This window comes from Ceratotherium simum, chromosome 28 (genome assembly GCF_057802395.1).
Source record: "Ceratotherium simum simum isolate JZ-2026a chromosome 28, ASM5780239v1, whole genome shotgun sequence".
In the NCBI taxonomy this organism is placed as follows: domain Eukaryota; kingdom Metazoa; phylum Chordata; class Mammalia; order Perissodactyla; family Rhinocerotidae; genus Ceratotherium; species Ceratotherium simum.
In genome coordinates this window covers 2,838,552-2,859,738 of record NC_141927.1, presented here as the reverse complement: position 1 = coordinate 2,859,738, position 21,187 = coordinate 2,838,552, and the positions used below count along the sequence as shown (strand labels likewise).

At 39.2% G+C, this 21,187-nt stretch overlaps 1 protein-coding gene across 1 annotated transcript in view; it reads left to right on the top strand.

Annotated features, from left to right (window-relative positions):
* The window catches only part of CSMD1 (CUB and Sushi multiple domains 1), a gene marked incomplete at its 5' end in the record, with an annotated part of 1,589,548 nt that overhangs the window by 1,521,909 nt on the left and 46,452 nt on the right, over window positions 1-21,187 (top strand). The window contains 2 exons of the mRNA XM_087418289.1: window positions 14,012-14,185; window positions 15,574-15,747. Coding sequence (XP_087274415.1) covers window positions 14,012-14,185; window positions 15,574-15,747 — 348 coding nt within the window. The remainder of the gene's footprint in view (window positions 1-14,011; window positions 14,186-15,573; window positions 15,748-21,187) is intronic.

Genomic DNA, 21,187 nt, shown 5'->3' with positions numbered 1-21,187 from the left:
TAATTTATTCTTCTTTTCCTCAAAGATTAAAATTTTCTGTGTAATAATTTTAAAAAATTGAGTTGAAAAATTTTCCACTGAAAAATCTTCTGAATAAACGTATGAACATTGTTGAATAAGTAGCTTAAAGTACAATGATTTCTAATGCTCCTTTAGGTCTCCAAGTAATTTGTAAAATACATTAACTGCCTTTAGTCTCTCTGTGATCGCAATAATTTTGTAAGCACTCAAAAGCAGTAGAAGCTGGAAAGTTTAAGCTTCTGACTCTCCGCGGGCTAGATCACTTCAGAAACTAAGCCAGGACCAGTAACTTTTGAATAGTAAAAATCTGTTCTTTTCAATTGAGAGAATTTGAATGAACACTCAAATTGGAAGAAACAAGATGATAGTAAAGCAATAATCCCAGAGAAAATAACGGGCAAAAGAGGGAGGTTCTTACTGTTATCCATGAAATGACATTCTCTTCCTTTAAATTACTATAATACCTATATGAATGCTTCTAGAATACTGTGCGTGTTTGTATATATATCTATTCTTGTTGAGTGTAGTCATTATGGTTTTCAGTAGCCTATGAAACGTCCTTGGAATATGTGGGGTACTTCATGCTGAGAGTCCCTAGTGCTTCTGATAATTTCTGTGCATTCCTAAATGTTGTGATGAAATCGTCTGGCCATTGTGGAGTCCTCTCCTTAAGGCAGCTATGATTTGGGGCAGGTCTTCTCTCTTAACTTCAGTGAAACTCGGCAAGTTAGACAGGAACCGGGTAGGTGATCTAAGAAACTTACATCTCTGCTATTAATTGTAACGGTGGAAAGAAATAACAATTTATATTTGATTAGTGCCTTCACTGCTTAAAAAAACCTCATCTTACTGGTCCTTACAGTGACAGTGGGGTACAGGTAAGGCAGCTGTTGTAGCCTCGGGGAGTTTAAATGGCAACTTCAATTTATGTAACTATTAAATCATGGGGTCAGCTTGAGTCTTACTGATTGCAAATGACCCTTTGCATATTTTGTGGTTCTCTTCTGACTGAAGGTCAGGCCTCTGCAGCAGAAAGGACAAGATGCATATTGAGTAGTCGCCTCTGCGAAGATACCCAGTAGCATGGCCTTAATGGGATGCAATATGTCTTAGAAGCTTTTGGAAGAGGGAATGCTCAGAAGGAATTTAAACTGAAAATAAAGAGGAAGAAAAGTGTCCAGATTATAGCGTATAAAACATTAGTGTCATAGAACTTGGATACAGCATATAAGGAATAATAAAATTGAAGGAGGCACAGAGTATTTAGAAGAAAAAAGCACACATTTAGAAAAGGATTAAAAATGACACATAGCTACATATGTTTATAAACCAATGACTAAAAAAAATCGGTAATACATTTACTATAAAGATTTAAAAAGTTGGTAAATATAGTGTCACAGCTACCACTAAGACTTGAAGGTTTACCATTCATAATACACAGAATATGGCAATGAAGGGTAATCTTTTCCTGTATAATTGATCACTGATGGGTAGATGGCATAGTATAACCCAGCACGAGTACGTGTCTGTGGGACCCACCGAGCTGTGCGTGAGACAAAACAGAGAATATGGGTGAAGAGGTACACGGGTAGGAGAACAGAGGTGACATCAGTACTAGAGAAGATTCTGAAATGCTTGGACAGATGAAGGGAACAGAGGCTCCAATCCTAAATATAGCAGAGATGTTTGATAGAGTTGATATTGGATACCTACCTGCATAACCGGAAAATTAACCAGATGCCTTATTTGGATACAATAATTTGCATGATGTTATTTATTGATGACCTAAAATGTACAAGGTGTTTTTGAGTTTTATCTTATTGAATCCTCATTAGAACATATGGGAAGTACTTGTTACTCGTATTCACAGATAAGAAAAAGCTTAGAGCAATAAGGAATCTGCCCAACATTGTAAAGCCAAGAAATATTAAAAACAGCATTTAAACCTGGGCAGTTTGAGCACAGAACACAGACTTCTTAACATTAGGACATAAACTAGTGTATATGAGCAAATTTTGTGCTACTTTGCTAATCATTATATCTTTCAGAAGGAAGATATAATAAAAGAGGCCAATGTACTATTGTGCTAATTTTAATCATGCGGTGGAATTTGTTGGTTAACTAGAAGTGAAATCAGCTCTGGTCCTAGATTACTCCCCACCCCAAGGCACATGCCAAAAAGGGGGCTTTCTGCCTTAGTAGTTCCCCAGCTAATTTTGTCCTTCATCCTTTACTGCTCCCAGGCCTCTTACTTACCTTAATCTTGTTATTATTTTCTTTCCATTTCTTATCATTTGAATTATTGCTTTGTCTGTTTCTATGGTTATGAATCTCTTGAAAATTACTCTGGGTTTCTACCAAGCTAAATGACCTTGGGTGACTTTCAGGCTCCTCTGGATCATATGAGGTTAAACCAGATAGTCATGGAGGGAAATGACTTATAATGACTACGGAGGCAGCCCGTGAGGATATTTTCAAAAAATTCAGAAAGCAATCGATGGAATCCCATGGCTTCAACTCTAAAAGAGATGTCCCCTCAATAAAACAAAACAATACCCAAAACTCTGACTATGAGAAACAAATCACTCCAATGAGGAGGAAACGGGAAATTATCCAAAGAAACAAAGACAGTTATACCAAATATTCTACAATAAATTCATTTTGCAAGCAAAGCAACTAGCCTGGGACGTACTGAAGACAATGAAATACAGTTGAAGGACAGTGTCTTAAAGGATGAATTCACATGAGCTGGGAACAATGAAAAGTATTCCAGACCATGAAATTGTAAGGACCATGGATAAGTGATGTTTGAAATAAGGACCAAATTCACTCACTGGAGTTGGTATTAAAACAGTGGATGACAGAAATAAAGCAGAAGGGCTTAGCTTCCCCTTCATTTGTCTTTTCTGTCAAGAAGAATTATTATGGCAACACAAAGGTTAGAGCATGCTTTTATATCAGAAACTGGAACCCCAAGAAAGAGAAGGAGTCTATCAAAGAGAACTTCAGATTTCCAAGTGAAGTTAAGTCTCCTGCCCAGGACAATTCCATCTGAGCGAGCTGAAGGGACTGGGAAAGAGACTGCTGAGTTACTGGCAGTGTGCCTGTGTTATTAAAAGAAGTACTCTAGAGTTAGACAAATATCTGGTGTGATTTTCCGCACAAATAGCAAAGTAGTTACCTGTCAGAAACTATGGATTTGTTAATTTGATGTACACAGAGCAGATAATGAAACCTATGATTTGTAAGATCTTTGATGGTATGTATTTATGAAGAGCTAATATAGTTTCACAAAATAACATGCAAGTCTGGATGCATCTTTGTTTGTTTGACGTTACTCTTAGAAGGGTGTTTGGAAATCGTGTTTCTGAATTTTCACCAAGACGTAAATCAAGATTTTCCATGGTAACTCAGACAGTCAAGAAAGTATAATATGGGCCATGTATTAAGTCTTTTAATAATTTCTTGAGGGACTATACATGAATGATGTTGATTATTGGATTGATGTGATTTGGAAAGGAGTCTTCCAGTTGTGTGTTTCTCTCCCCTTACTCTAGTCCTTTCCAAAACTTTTGTTCATATCTTGGATAAGGGCATAATACTACTAGCTGAAAGAGTGAAAATAAGTATTTGATGACAGATTCAGGAACTCTTCAATTTGAGTGATAGACCAAATACATAGGAAAATAATAGAATTAATGTAAAATTTCACTCAAAGTGAAAAATAAAATAACTTTAAATGTACACAATGAGCAGAAAATTATGAAATCATAGCACACATGGAAGGATGTGTGCAAAGAGATGGCTCTGATGCCCATGCTGTCCAAGCCTCATGAATAGCGTCCATCTCATTCTGTGTTTGCCTAGGTAGTCCATATCCAGAATGATGATTTCAATTCTGTTAAATAGTTTAAGTGGGCTGTTGAGGAATTGGTATGTATCTGTGTTGAAGGATCTGGTAACCAGGATAGTTGAGGAATGGCTGGAAAACTTATGATCATCAGTTTGGCTGAGAGAAAAGTTAGGAAGTAATAAATCGCTATTTTCAAATATTTAAAATGCTATTAGGTAAAAAATAGAATAAACCAGTGTGGTTTTATTAATAAACTGTTTTCCATATAAGTGCAAGACCTGATTGATGGTAGTGCCAACTGTGAAGACCTGCGTTAAGATCTCTAAGTCTGCATCAGGGCTCAGTTGATGGAAAAAAGAAAAATTAATAAGATTTATTAAATACATCTGCAAAGGGAAAACAAAGACCAGGGTTGCTAATGACATTAATGATGCATATTTCCACTCATTGGTTTGTAAAGCTGTCACTATACACAGAAAAATAGTTTTCAGTCTCAATATAAGAAATATTCTTCCTTATTTATTTTTCAACATGTTAAACCTGTCCAAAAATTCAATGAAGAGTTTGTGGAGAAGGCAGTCGCCCACTTGGTAGGTTTTTACATAGAGTTCCCTTGGACTCTGAGATTTATTGATTCTATGTCCACCATGCTTCCCATCATAATGCAAAATACTTTGACAAAAGCATTTTTCCAAGTTGTGGGTGAGGTATCTTGTTTATTTTCAGGGTTACTAGAAAAAATATTTTTGCCTGAGCTGTTGCTTCTATTTCGTGTGGAACACGGATGATATTTTTAGTTTTAGTATTGTGGTTATTTCCAGTGATTTCCAACAGGGCAAAACATGCCAGATTCTTTGACGATCATTGCAGCAGAAATGGCTACGCACACGAATGGACAACACTTTTGCAGCGTGAGTCTTGAGAACGTTAACTGTAGGAGAGCCGTGTTTAAGGAGATGAAGGGTAATTTTCTTGGCCTAACATTCCAGAACTGAATCTGTGCTGTGTCCGAGTTCCCTAGTCTGAATTCTAAGCCAGAACATTTAAGAGAGGGTGGAGTCAGGACAGCCAGACAACCCCGCATGCAAACGTCACTATAGCTAAACTTTAGGCAAAATCATGCGTGTGTGCGTCAGAGTACGTTTTTGTACAAGTTTAGCCCACCGTTAATCAATGCTGTCATTCCTGCCTTATGACTGGGGTTCCCAGGGTTCTGTGAATCGCCAAGGACCTGTTCTTGTTTGCCATCTGTGCTGTGCAATGCTACACATCTCTCTAGGCTGGAGAATTAAGCTCTTACAATGCTGACGCCGTATCTACTCATCAGGTGCCTTTAATCCACCAGGGAGATTTTATGATCTCCATGCTCCCTTAATTATTTTCTCCTGTTTATCTTCCCGGTGGTAGTGTGCATTGAACCCAACAGAGAGCACACCAGCTAGGTGAGGTTGTACATTTGTAATCCCAGTCTCCTGTTGGAAAGCCTACATTAATCCTCTGATACCATTTCTGTCATTTAGACTTTTTCAACGTGTAAGATCGCTTCGTCTCTCCCACTTTGTTACCGCTTTAATCTCTAGTATTCAAGATGTCAGTGATAGATTGAGACATTTTCCACATGCAGAACATTATCTTTTTGTATTAGATTGTTTTGCTGTTATTTGAAATAAGTTTGCATTTGCTGCACTATAATGACCTATAAGGAGATGAATTCTCCTGTAAATATAATATCATGGTGACATTCATATGGCTAAAACAGCTAGATGATATGCTTCAAATAATGTTTAGGATATATTTTTACATAGTTCTTAGAGAATAAAATTGGAAAGTATTCTTCAAATGCCTTGCATTTTATGATAGATCTATGTAAAAAATTGTAATATAACAACTGATTATGTTATTGCTTACATTACAGCGAAAAGATGGTATTAGAGCAGGATGATTAACCCTTCCTTCCCTTGATCTTTGCTTTACAACCTTCAGTGTAAAATTTAGGCTGTATAATAGTCAGGGAAGGTAAAATATTTGGAAACAGCCAATGCTAATCCTCATATTTTACATATGCATTATCAGTGGCTAGGAGATAAATGTCATAATAGTCTCCCCAGCCACAAGTGCTTCTGTCTATATTTCTAAATTTTATCTAATGATATTCATTTAGTTCCTCAAGAAATATTGCATAAGATGTAAAAGTTAATAGGATGCGGTTCTTCTTTTTCAGGAGTTTATAATCTAAGGACTAAATAGGATAAATATCAAGTACCTTTAATAAAAGTTGGGATTAATGAATGCCAGATAAAGTGCTTCAGAAATTCGGGGGAGGGAGTGAGAAGCCGATAGTGGAGGCAATACGGGGAAAGCCACTTTGATGCATAGGTGGAATTTCAATAACCGGCAGAAATGGAATAAATTCAACCCAGAAATAAGGAACCACAGAAACACTGGCAACCACGTGGATGCAGAACTGTGTGCAGGAGGTAGTCTTGATGCCGCAGGAAGTTTGGTTTGCCTGAACAAAGCTGTTCTGAGGGAGTACTGTTTGCTGTCAATGATAATGAGAGCCTGGACTAATACGGCAAAATGATCATAGAAAAGAATTCATGTACTTCCACGGACACGTCCTCCAGGTCAGGCACAGGCCAAATGCTGGTTATAGAACATGCCACTGCTCTTAGAACTCACAGTCTAATAGTGAGATACATAGGTAAGAAAAAATTCTATTTCTATCTGCTGAATTCAAAATAAAATGAAACAACAAAAAATCTAGAAGTCTAGGTCTTTTAAATGGAAAGTACTAGAGATAGATTCTGCTATTGCAGGGAAATCTAAAATCAGGGAGATCTTTGAGTTGAGTATAAATGGGCAGTGATTCCTTCTGGGTTAGTGGAAAGCTGCACGCACAGGGTACATCAGGACCACTTATGAGCAACACATAGACATTTTACAGCTGGACAAGTTTAGGAAGGAAATTCCAGGCAAAGAGGGCAGTGTATGTAAAGCGAGAGAGGGATAACGCCTGGCGTAGTTGGGGAACTGCATAAAAAGAGACAGATGAAAGATTTCTGAAAGTCCCAAAGACAACGCAAATCATGGTACTGGCCTGAAATTTTCTTTGTTTCAAATGCGGCCTAAATTAATTGCCATTGACTAAGGTGAGTCACACAGAGATTTGATACAAATGTAATTTGTGGCATCAATGACTTCGACATTCTCACTAACAGCACAAAGTGTTGGATGCTCATCAAGCCCCATCCTGGCGTATCCTTGGACAGATTCACATGCTTTCTAAGATGCCACGTTTTCTCTGACTTCAGCAAAATTGCTCAGCATTGCCCCTAGAAACTGCACTTGGAGACAAAGAAAAAGTCTCATCTGTAGGTATCCAAATGTGTACTTTTAATATATACATATCTGGAGATTTAAACATATTCATTGATTTAATGCTTATAAGAGTTTTCCCTGCATATCAGCGGATCTGATGCATCTGACATTTTATGACAATTTGTTAACACTCAAGAAGAGTTTGTAAACTGGCTTCAGAATTCACTGCCAAATAAGTCCGGCTTTAGTCCAAAGCCGGTGTTATTGCCTGGAATGGATAGAATAAAGCAGATTGCATTTGAAATTCTTCTACAGGTACAGTGTATTTATTTATAATGCTTATTATTTTATTTTCAGGAACAAGTACCAATAATCACAAAGCAAATATGAAAGTTGCATATTTGGTTTGTAGATTTTCTAAAAATGTATAAATGTATTCAGTTCTAATCCCCAGACCAATATTTAGTGTTCATACTGATACAAACCGAGAAAAGGTGATCTTAAAACAGGGAACTCCAAGGGGTTTCCTGTGTGTGTGTGTTTTTGAGTGTGTGTGTGTGTTTATGAGTGTGTATGTGTATGTGAGTGTGTGTGTGTGTTCATGAGTATGTGTGTTTGTTTTTGTGTGTGTGTGAGTGTGATCTTATGATAGGAGAGAGATCCAGTTATATGGTTCCTATTAATAGCACTGATTCCACACTAAACGATGCAGGACTCTAGGTCTATCAGCACAGGGCACACCCACAACATGGGAGATATGGTGTCCAGGATCTCCACTGGGATAGCAGGTTTCTGTGGAATAGGTGAAAACATGGAGCTGTATTAAATTTCCAAATCACAGAATTCATTTCTAAAATTGCACAAGTCTGTGTAATTGTAGGGGACTCTAACTTATGTTACTGGAAAGCGCTTGAAAGAAGTGTTCAGTCTCTGCATTTGTTGAGATGTTTTGGTAAATCTGCTAACTGACACCTGGCATCCTGTGTCAGTCACTCAGAAAGGTCCCCACTAAAACTCAGTGGTTTTGTTAGGTTGCAGACTGCGTCACTCATGGCGGCATCAGAAAACAAATAGTGAAATGCGGTGCAAAAGCTAGTCTAAACATAATTGCCAAAACAATTGCCAAAATCCTGTCTTTGGACAAGATTCCAGCTCTAAAATATGACTCCTTACAACTACATTCTGGAAAGCCTGGATACAGTCCTTCCTGGGTAAGAGCTGGGGGCCTGAAGGAATCCGAGTCATCCAAGAAAGAGATTTCAGAGTGTTCGATCTACTAGAAACAAACTCACAGAACAACCTTTTGTTCTCTCAGAATTGTTTTACAATGCATAAGAAAACATCTGTGCACTGGAGTATAGACAGAACCTTCTAGAAACACCTGCTTGGAGAGGCTGGTCCTGCTGTGATCTTGTTGTGGGGGGGTAAACTCTTGACACTTTGGGACGTGCTGGTTTCCCTGGTCCCCAATTGCTGGCTGCATGGTGGGTGTCAGTGCCCTAGGCGGTTTCCTCTGTCTTCACCCCCGGCCGACTGCAGACTATAAACTGGGCTCACAGAGGGACCCAGCCACTTTCTGTCCTCCTGAGTCCTCCCTCATGATGTGGCTTGCAGGAAACCCTTCATCTGGGAGGAAACGCCTCCGTGTCTTGCTTTTGGCACACTTATAACACAACTTCTTTGCTATGAAAGTCAACTCACAATTCAGTACACCTTGCTACCACTCTCTGTGTTTTAATTAAAGTTATTTGGCATATTTTATTCCTCCTAAGCCAATTTTAGTGCAAGATTGTTAAAAGAAGTTCCCTTTTCTCTTTGGGACATTCTAATCACAATATAGTAACAGTTTATAAATAAAAACAATAGAACAGCATTCGTTATATAGAGAATAGCATAAATTTATAAGCCAGTGATTTTCAAAGCTTATGGGACAAAGGAAAAATTTTGCAAATGAGGGGAAACATCTAGATTCCTGTGATCCACTCCATTCCACAACAGTGTGTATGAAATCTCAATTGTTTTGAAATTTCACAGTATTCCTGTTCCATCGTTCAAATTGTCTTAATAGGCCAATTTAAATGACTTTTTTTATGGTACAGTCTCTCCAAAACAATCTTCAGCAGTTGGAGAATTACCCAATATGGAAAAAATGGAGAATTACATGTAAAGTTCTAGAAATGTGGAAGTAACAGAATTGCACTTCATACATGAACCAAAAGAAAATTCAGCAATTCCTTTAGGATCTCTCTCTCTCTCTATCATCCATCCTTTGAATTAAAAATCACGTGCAGTGACAGTTTTGTAGGATCCTATCTCATTTTTTAGCTCTTTGCTGATTGGTGCGATCAGGTTCAGATTAGTGGCAGATTACTAAACTCGTGAGTAGGACTGATATAAAATAATTAGGCCATATACTTAAATCACTCCCAGGATTTTCTGTCCACATTTCATGGAACCATTTCCAACTCGCACTTTTCAGGAAACTCAGGTTCCTTGACTTCCTAGGTGTGATTATATTGGCCACAGAATTGCCTGGGAAAGACATTTAGTGATCTCTGCTTACTGAAGCTAAATGTTAATGAAAAACAAACAAGGAAACAAAAACAAACACAAAACCTTGGGGCCTGTCGTCCTGGTGTAGGGTCTATAGGGTAATCACATTGCTTTGTTTTATTTAGTTGATATTTTTTTCTGAAATATGCAGGGTTGCCCTCATCCCAATTCCTTTTCTTTTCTTTTCTTTTTTTTTTTGCACTTAGATTTTCTTAGGCTTCTTTGCTACTGTTTCTACTCAGTGGAATTGTAATAACTAAATGCATCCACATACTGGAAGATGCATGGAGAGGATGATATGTACGATGTAGTAAGCTGAAAAGGATAAAAATAGGTACCCTTCTAGTAAATGGATAATTTGGTCCTATAACTCTATAGTCTTCAGTATTTTAACTGAAACTTTCAAAAATAAATAAACTTTCTCATGTCAGTGACTAGAATGCCTTTCTCTCACCGTTGCCTGGCTAACAAATGTGCATCTTTCAAGCCTTAAATGTTGCCCCTTTCAGAGTTTCTGATGCCCAGGACCTGTCCCTCCCCCACTCCTCATCTCACTGGTTCAAACACCCTTAGGACGCTTTCCCTGTTAGTGCTCCCCAGATCTGTCTCATTCTCTGTGATTGTATTTTATTCTTCATTTAGTTGTCAGCCCCAAGAACATTGCTGGCCCACAGCAAATTATCATTAAATTATTTGCAGATAAATGAAAGTCACCTAGGAGATAGTGGCTTTGGAAATGCTTTGAAAATGTGAAGGACGTTACTGTCAATTGTGAGGTTGCCTTATTTTCACTCACTTCCACAGGTATTTAATGAGTGACTGGTATGTTTTAGACACTGGGTAGAAGCATGAGTATAGTTATATAGCGTTCTAGGGTAGGTATAGAGAAACTGTCTACATGGTGTTTCTACAACAAATAGGGACTACATTAAGGATTAAAAAAAACCCTCACATACAAAGGATATAGCACAAATATTATCACAGAATAATAGAATCTTAGATTTGAATTTGAGCTCAGAGTACATTTAGTTCAAATTTCACCTAATGCAGTTTTCCCTTCCACCGCATTTTGACATATGACTGTTGAGATTCTGGTTAAATGCTATAAGTGAAATTGTGTGAATATTCTATACCTGTGAATAGCCTATAATTGGTCTAAGACTTTCAATGTTTTTAAAAGGAAATTAACTGAGGGCTAGAAAGTTGTACAAGTGAAGAACAGACGCTATTAGCTTCAAATTAGGAATCACATTGTCTCTATTTATTCAAATTAGGAAGTACCAGGCAATGTTGTCGCTTCTTCTTTCCTTCAGGCACTGAGCTGAAATGAAGTGTTTTTGAAAAACATCCTCTATTTTCTTTAGATATTTAAGGCCAATTCCTCAGAGAAGTGAAATGACCATGTGTCAGAGAAGAGTCGCTGTTAGAAATCTTTATTTCCAGTCATGGTTGTCAACCTTTCCAAATTTCTGAAGTATATGGAGATCTCCCTGACTATTAAGAGTACTTTTTAGCTAGGCTTTCAAAAGAGAGTGCAACCTCAAACTATGTGCCCTTACTAAAAACTCAGTTGAAACAAATATTTATTAAGGTTTAAAAGTGAGTCCAGCCAGTTGTGTTTGTCCAAATCAAGAGAGAGACTGAACAGAGCACATAAAGTGATGGGGCTCTTTTGTCACAATGCACCCCTCTCTAGCAGACCAAATCCCCTCCTCCTGGAGTGGCGACAGGCTTCAGAAGTAGCCCCAAAAGTAGAGGGCTCTATCTAGAATGACAACAGGAGTTAGGTGGCCCATTCACTCTTTGAAGACTGGATTGTGTTATTTAGGTGCACATTTCTAGAATTTAGACCTTTTATCTATCAACTCAGAAGTGGCTGGGTCTCTGTGGCAAGGCTGTGTGTGGCTCCTCTGGCTCTTTTACTAGTCCTTGTCACCGATATTGGAACATTGGCCCCATCATCCTACCTAGTAGAGCACGCTGTGCAAATGACAGCCTCTGGGAAGGGGGAGAGCTCTTGGGAGCCAATGTCAGTGTTCTCTGATGACACTCGCAGCATCAGAGGCTCTTTCTTCAGCCCGTGGAGACCATTCAGCCTCCTCTGAGTTCTCTGCTTCTGTCAAGTGATCTGGCCTCTTCCCAGAACCAAGTTAATTGACCTGGCTGAATGAAAAACCTGCCAAGGCAACAAAAAATCAGCCAAATCTAGCATGACTTTTTTGACCGGACATCTTATAAACGTTGGGGCAGAGAGGTGGTTCAAGCAGGGGTACCTAGCCACTGATTTGATTTTCTCCCTGTCTCCTCTGAAAAGTCACCTTGATGATAATAAATTCAGTTCCGACCCAGGAGAACACAGTGCTGCGAAACATTGTCTTAAGCAGAAATACAGATTATTATTTTAAATTCTTCCAGACCGGTGGAGTTAACCCCAAGTGTAGCATGACAACAATTTCACAATTTTCTCCGTTTTGGGGGTACTCTATTTTGTGTAAACCTTCACAGCTGTGTGCTCTATTCGGGAAGTAAATGGCCAGGAGAACTCTACACCAATTGCTTTGCATCCACTGCAGCCTTGTCTCACTACCTCCCCATGGTAAGCTTGGAGTTTTGGATGGACAGTTGAGGAACTCGTAGTGAATGCCCTTCTTTTCTTGTCTATCCAAAACCCGTGGGTAACACAGGTCCTTTTAATGTCAGTTACTCCCAATGCTTCATATTTTGTTGATTTAACAAGGTACTTGTTCTATATCCTTGAGGAAGGGAGAGAGAGCAGGAGAGGTTAGGAGGGAGGCAAGGAAAAGGGAGAGAGATAAAGAGGAAGGAGAATGGAATGGAGAGTGAAGAGGAGATCAAATGGGCAGAGAAAAACTGAATCTTGCCTTTCTGTTTTCTCTGGACCACACAGCACCTTGCTACTATTAAAGAGAAAAAAAAATATTCATGACACTGGTTGAAGATAGTAGGGCATCACGATAGGTATAGGGACCACTGCGATGGTATTTTACAGAGGGGAGAGAGATGGGCTCAACTCTGAATGCAGCGTGGGCCAGTGGGGTTGTAGCCAAGGAGCAGGGTGGGGTCATGCATGGGAAATGACTAAGAGGGAACCTCAGGGGTGAGGGAGGTTCTGGCCAAACCAACCTAACAGGATTCTTGCTGAAGTCAGGCCAGGTGGTCAGACTTCACCTGGGGGATGGTGGGGTTGAGAAAGCTGATCAGATATGAGGATGATCAGATATGAAGGGTGGAGGCTCTTGCTAAACCAACTCAGCAGGGTTCTTACTAAAAGTGGATTTTACAAGGAAGAGCACAGATGTGCCTAGGAGAAGGTTCAGGAGCCTGACGAAAGGTGGGTCAAGCAAAGAGTCTTTGTCACTGTTCCATCTCTCAACTCACAAGGAACTGGAAGTTCTCCTTCCTTCTCTATTTGGAAGCTCTCTACCCTTGATGCTTATTCAACACCACGTCTGCCAACTGTCTTCTTACAGTTCAGATTCCTTCACGTTGGCGCTTTTTATGTCCCCTTAAGGATTAATGTTCATCCCAGTTGCATCTTTGGGCCTTTTCTTGTCCCACTGTACATGCTTTTCACGGGTAAGCTCAGTCAGGCTTTAGTTTCAAATTCCATCCATCATCTTGTTTCCCCTAAATCTGACTCCTCTTCAGGACATCACGCCCCTGAACTCTAGACTTCTATTTTGTACTGACTACAGGCCGCTCTTACCGAGGCATCGCTTCAAACGTACCTCAGATGTACATGTTGGAGATTGAACTTGTGTTCTGGTATCCGTCCTTCCTTCGGAATTTCACAAATAGTTTAGTGATCTAGTCTCTCTTGCTGGAAATCCTAGTCATCTTCTCCTTATTACTCATATTCAATAGGTTCTGAAACCCTATCCATATTAATCCTAAGCGTATCTTCCTTTCTTTTGGTTTTCGTTTGAAAATAGAATCACAAGATAAATAACATAAAATCTCAAGAAGAAAAATAAGTAAGATAAATAAATGGGGAAGCCGTAATTGGAAATACCCATTGACAATTTGAAATATTACTTATGTTACCCACAATTGTTGAGAAAAATAAACAAATTAAAAAGAAAAGCTATAGCAAACAAAAACATAAAAATGGGGGAAAATCTAGTAAATTATGCTTTCAATGCTGTTATTCACTTGACAATAAAGGTCAACAAATTTTGCATGTAGTAATTTTATAAAAGACAAATTCTCGAAACTTTTTACTGGTTTTCCTTCTGTTTTCAGCCGGCCACTGCGGTTCCCCGGACCCGATCGTGAACGGTCACATCAGCGGAGACGGCTTCAGTTACAGGGACACTGTGGTCTATCAGTGCAATCCTGGTTTCCGGCTTGTTGGGACGTCCGTTCGGATATGCTTGCAAGACCACAAGTGGTCAGGACAGACTCCAGTCTGTGTCCGTAAGTACACCGCTGTGAACTCATCCAGCAGCTGCTTCCTGTCCTCAGGTTTTCTCTCGTTATTGTCATAACACAGTCACGTTAAATCTTCAGAGTGACACAGAAGGGGGACTCTCCAAAGAGAGACAACAGGGACGTTCCTTCCCCTATTCTTTTGATCCTCCTCCCACCCTGTTTCCTTCCAAGGCCTCCTCCAGGCTCCTGTTCACATTTAATTTGCTCATTAACTCATCTCCAGTGGATCTCAGGACAAGTGATTCATTTCCCTGACTTTATCACAGGATGAACAAGGTGGAAACAGAAGCTAATTATAGGAGGGTAAAGATGCTGAGTCTGAGTCCGCAGGTTGGCTTTGCAGATTCCCAAAAATAGCCACATTCCTTAATCTTCCGGTTTGTTTTGTACTTTTGTCACTGTTTCATCAATAATATGGAGCGTTTTGTAGGCAGTCCTTCCTTTAATAGAGAGAGGTGAAATTATATGTAATGATTGTCCTCAAACCTTATAACTTCAAAGATAAATATTGACCAGTATTTTAAAGCAGTTGTTTTTTTCCTAATATACTCTTTATTTTCCTGTGAATTAAACAAGGAAATGTCGATGTAACTCTAGGATAGTGACAGGCATTATCTGTGGTAGTGAGTGGTAAATGTGCAAAGTTCAGGGGTGAAAGCTTTGCCAAGAAGAAAAAACTGTTGACAAGATAAATGAGGACGGAAACATCAGTTTTATGACTGTAATGTGTTTCTTTTGAAAGGGCCAATGAAGGATATCTTCATGATTTGTATTGCTATTATTTTGGGCATGACATAATGACAGTTCACTACATTTCAAAGTATCATACAATAAAGATTGCCAAAGAAAATGTTATTTGAGCATGCACACTTATTTTCGCTAATTTCATGATGTTTAAATTGACACTGAAATAATTTATACATACACAATTTAAATTATCAGCCAAATCCCTATAATGTTTCAAAATGAGAGATCTATAAAATTAGCTGGTGTGTACTCGGGGGAAAACAGTCAACACTCATGATTAATACAAGAATTTTAGCATGTCTTGTTTTCCACCACCTCATTTTAAAATTTCACGACATTCAGTCATGATCTGAGTAGGAAATAGTAATTATTATGATGAAGAAAGTATATTTGCCAGGTGTTGGTTATTTTCCACCATTATAATAAAAACCTGTGCGTTCAGTTGATGGTTCTTTTTCCCAACATTTCCTTCCAAATATGAGTACAACCTGTAATAGATCTGACTAATTGAAAAACCTTTAAATCAAATGTTTAACATATCGGTATATCTATTAATAAAGAATTCCAAGTGAGAGTGATGGCTTGTTTAATTTCTGACGGTGACGTGGACCTGTCTTCCTCCGTAGCCATCACGTGTGGTCACCCTGGGAACCCTGCCCATGGCTTCACTAACGGCAGTGAGTTCAACCTGAACGACGTTGTGAACTTCACCTGCAACACTGGCTATTTGCTGCAGGGTGCTTCCCGAGCCCAGTGTCGGAGCAGCGGCCAGTGGAGCAGCCCTTTGCCCACGTGTCGAGGTAGGAAAGGCTTCCAGGAGGTGAGCCCTTACCTCTGAGGTGTAGTAGGCTGATTAATGCACCAAAGAGCCTGTCTGCGTAAATAGAGAGTGAAGCTTCACCTCAAGGCACAGGACTTCTGCAAATGCTTTTCATTGTGATGTGAAACCATTTCTGAGAATAATGTGCAAATCTTTCCAGGGCCGTTGTCTTGTTATTGGCCAGATATTCATTCAAAAAAATCTAGGATTCTCTCCTCTAAAGTCAACTCATCTTCCATTTCCCTTTTTATTCATTCATTCGCTCATTTATTCCCACCACATATATTCAGCCTCTTTGGCCCTTAAACTTCTAGATTTACGGATGTGTTTAAGATGTTCTTATTGCTTTTGAATCTCACTTTTTTCGATTCATTTCTTTAAAAATTATCACATAGGGGCTGGCCCCGTGGTGTAGTGGTTAAGTGTGCACGCTCCGCTGGTGGCGGCCCGGGTTCAGATCCTGGCCGCGCACTGACGCACCGCTTGTCAGCTGTGGCAGCGTCCCATATGAAGTGGAGGAAGACAGGCACAGATGTTAGCCCAGGGCCAGTCTTCCTCAGCAAAAAAAGAGGAGGATTAGCATGGATGTTAGCTCAGGGCTGATCTTCTTCACACACACACAAAAAAAAGTCACATAGATCTGGGCTAAAACCTGAATTTCCAAGAAAATACTCTTTTGTAGGTTTTGTATTTCTAGATATTTGAGCTCATAATAGTTAAGGTTTCACTTCAATTACTTTACATTAGAACACATCCCTTACTGAAGGGGAATCATAATTTAGTGTGAAAGTCAGGTAGTTTTTATGGTAGTCATATAGTATTAAAGCCAGATACTAATGAATTTCCACCCAACCTCCCCACTGGGCTCCCAAGGGAGCTGTTTTCAAATGAGACAACAGCAGAATGAGAATCTAAGCAAGTTTTAATAGTAGTTACGTGAATTTTGGCTAGCAAACTGTAGCGTTCTGGCCCAAGTCTATATGGGACTGCTTGGCGTAAGCTCAAAGACAAGTAAAGCCTCATAATTCCACTTCCCTCTAAAACACTAATGTAGATTCACCTTTTTTCAATGTGGTGAAAATCTTGCCGTGAAAAGCAAAGACCCTTTGGTTCCCTTTCTCCCTCTCCCCAGAACGCAGGCTTCTGGCTGTGTCTCGTTGGGGAGAGTTAGGGGGTGGATTATCTCATGGATATGTCAATGGCTTCCTGTTCAAAAGCTCCTGCTGGTCTCCTGACAACGTAGGTGGTCCGATCAGCTTGAAAGTTAACAAGTTTATCTTATATGTTATTATTATAAATTGTGTAAGCCAGGGGCAATGGAAAAGGGTGCCCGGAGTTAGGGGACATCTTAGAACGTGGCCACCAGTACAGAGTGTGGGCTTCTAAGTGACATCTCACCTCTCTGCCTTCCACATTAGGATGCTTTGGTGTACCCTAAATATTTATTGAACTCTGTGCTAAATATAGCTGAAATAATCACTTACTTGGCTTTACCCTCACCCTTCGGAGGGAAACACGAGACACACATACCTGCGAGAAACTGGGAGGACTTGAACTGCAACAGAAGGGTGTAGCTGTTCGCGTCTGCCACGTTTTCATGCAGCTGCAAGGACTTAGGAAAAGATTAGACAGCTTCAATCAAACTGTTTTCTCTATCCAGTATGACAGAAAAAAGAACAGCGCAACTGAAAGAATGATTAAAAACGAATGCCCATAAATTTTGGTCCAGTTTATCTTCACACAAGGGTACAGCGTAATTGTGCCGTTGATGTCTTAGGTGTATTAAAATGATCTATACCTGTCCCCCCAAAACCCTTCTATTCAACTTAACATTTATTAAGCACCTAATAAATTCCAAATGCTGTGCTACACACTGTCAGTACAGAGATGAGTAAACAATTCATACCTTTAAGTAGATAGCAATCCAGAGGACCGCGAGCGTTAGCTACTTACATAGGGAGAACGCCACCACAGCTGCTGAGACACCATCAATTAGACACATGATATATTCTTGCTGAACAAAAGACTGAATGAACTCAGAATAGCATGCTTTTAATTATCAAAACTTTTTTTTATATCTGTATCCCATTTTCCTCTAACTTATGCCAAAAAAGAGGAGGATGAAAAATTAAATACCTATCATTTATTAATGGTTTTCAGTGTTTTAGACACTATGCTAGGTCCTCTAGAGATCTATGGCACAGCATAAAGAATGTAGGGTTTCTTTTAAACTCTTCAATATTAATTTTTCCTTTTCTTACCTTCCTCCCTTTTTTTTTTGAAGAATAGGAATGGACTTGATTGTTTTAGTAGACTTTATTTTTTAGAGCAGTTTAAGGTTCACAGCAAAATTGAGCTGAAGACACAGAAAGTTCCCATATATGCCCTGACCTGCACACGCACAGCCTCCCGCATTATCAAGAGCCCCACCAGATGGTGCATTTGTTAGAATTGATGAACCTACAGTGACATGTCATTATCACCCAAAGTCTAGGGTTCACTTTTGGTGTTGTACATTTTAAGGGTTTGGACAAATGTAGAATGACATGTATCCATCATTGTGGTCTCATACAGAGTAGTTTCACTGCCCTGAAAATCCTCTGTGCTCCACCTATTATCCTGCCTCCCCTCAACCCCTGGCAGCCACTGATCTTCTTACTGTCTCTATAGTTTTACCTTTTCCAGAATGTCATAGAGTGGGAATCAAACAGCATGTAGCCTTTCCAGATTGGCTTCTTTCACTTTGTAATAGGAATTTAAGGTTCCTCCATGTCTTTTCATGGCTTGATAACTCATTTCTTTTTAGTACTAAATAATATTCCATTGTCTGGATGGACCACAGTTTATTTATCCATTCACTTGCTCAAGGACATCTTGGTTGCTTCCAAGTTTTGGTGATTACAAATAAAGCTGCTGTAATCATCCCTGTGCAGGTTTTTGTGTGGACATTAAGTTGTCAACTCCTTTGAGAAAATACCAAGGAGCATGATTGCTGGATTGTATGTAAGAGTATGTTTACTTTTGTAAGAAACCCCCAAACTCTCTTCCAAAGTGGCTGCACCATTTTGCATTCCCACCAGCAGTGTATGACAGTTCCTGTTGCTCCCCATCCTCACCAACATTTGGTGGTGTTAGTGTTCTGGATTTTGATCGTTTATCATTTATGTCCTTTGCTAATACCTTCTCCTAAGCTGTGGCTTGTCTTCTCATTCTCTTGACACTGCCTGTTGCAGAGCAGAACTTTAAATTTGTACTTAATTTTGAAAGCTGCTGCTTCACATATATCTGCTAAAGAGGGGAGATGACTGACAAGTGCAGTCCTCGGGTGTTGAGCAGATTAGGAATCGCCAGATCATCTCCGGGTGCCTTCTGCTCTTGTTTTCTATTTTTCTCCATTGCTTTGTTTTGCTTCATTTATGAACTAAGAGATACAATCGAGTGCACAGAATTAACACGCATATTATTAAACCAGGGAAAACATGGTTTCGAAGAGGACAAGCTCATAAAGATGGTGAAGCTTTAGAAAAAATGGCATAAAACTCAAAAAGCTGAAGTTAACAAAAATAGCTACTCTATCAACAAACTTGCCAGGGATTCTTAGTGTACACTGCAGTATGGCCTGATTCTCATCTTGTGTGGTTCCTGGAATAATTCCACAGAAGTTTTAGGATGTCATCTCTCATGTATGCATGCTGTCGTGCCTGCCTTCTTCTCTCAAATTCTTGATAAGACTCTCAAATGTCTACTCTTTGGAGGTCATTGAGTTGTGGACTCCTGGGTGGTCCGACAGCATTTGGTTAGTTAACGATGCGGCAGAGACCCTCCACCCAGAATTTTAGAATGGAACCCCGAATAAATCTGTGCTAAAGTGAAGCTGAATTGGATATAGATCTCTGCAAAGCCTGTCTCCACCCTAGGGTCGCCTCTTTATTCTCAGATTCAGTCCTTAACAGGAGAAAGCTGTACCCACGCCTGCAGTGTTTGTGATAAATCAGAAAACTCAGATCCGGGAAACCAGCTATAACTTCTTTTACTCAACCTATTAGCACTATTTCTGCAAACAGGATTAGGAGAATAAAAGAAGGTATCCTTTTTATTAGTAGTAATATCTTTCTGGAAGAAATAAATTATATGGTTGCAGATTTCATAGGAAGGAATGAAAACAAACATATTCACACTTATTTTAAGCATCAGATTATGCACGCTGTCCTGGAGGCCCATGTTCCTATGTAAGAGCTTTCTCCGAGTCTTCGTCTCCTAAATTCCAAAATATGTGTCAATACACTTAAAAGTTCAGTCAGTTCAACGGGAAAAAATAAGATATACCAGGTCTGCAAAGTTTTAGGATGATTTGCTTAATGTTTCCTTTCTTCATGTAATAATTTTTGTGTTGCATGCAAACGTTAGGAGTTGTTTTTTTATTTTTTATTTTCTTAGCTATAGTTTTGCAGAATTGGGTGTTTAAAATCAGAGATATAAAATATGTGTCCCTATGTGATTACATACATGACAGAAAATAAAATTAAGAAAATAAGGGGTTAGTGAAGAGAGGAATCAAAAAGGAAACAATAAAAAGCTTTGCCAAAGAACCACCATGCATATGATTGCATTTGTGTGTTTATGAGAAATTATATGTAATCACATATTATCAAATTTTTAAAATTAAAGGAAATGTAGGAACCAATTACATTTTTGTGGCTTTGTTCAATATGACTCTTCTTTGCGTCTAAGGATAAGTGCAGCCAGAAGCATTTATCACTGAATATGGGGTCCCTAGGGAGTGAATGGGAGGCAATTGCCAAGGGCAGGAGGGGCATTGGGGCTGACAGCTCCCCAAAAGTGCCCTGAGACGCCCTGCTTGAAGAGTGTTTTCCACGGTGCAGAAGGGAGTGAGATCTCCCTCCTTAGATTTTTCAGTGCACAATACAGTACTGTTATCTATAGCACAGTGCTGGATAGCATATCTCTAGAACTTACTCATCTTGAGTAACCGAATATAGGGTCTTAGAGTTAATGCTCAGCCTCACTGGGAGAACTGTGGTTTTCTTATATGAATAGTCAAAGAAATAATACCGTCCTCATAGGTTTCCGTGAGTTCTAGATAAACCAATGTATGTGAAATGTTTAGCAGAGTGCCTGACACACAGTAGGTACTCAGTCTCCCCCCTCCCCCCATCGTGCCTCTGAAATTCATATTCTCTCAGGAAAGCCAGGCAATCAATTTTAATCAACTACAGTCGACTAGAACGTTTCTCTTTTATCAAACCTGTATATCTCAATTACAGCTAAAACCTATTTCTTTATCTTTATCAGTTACTGATAAAAGATGAAACATGTAACTTTCATATATTTTAAAAATAGTCATAAATTGCTTTTATTTTTGTCTCTACGACCAGTAATCCTATATTTAAAATTTTTAC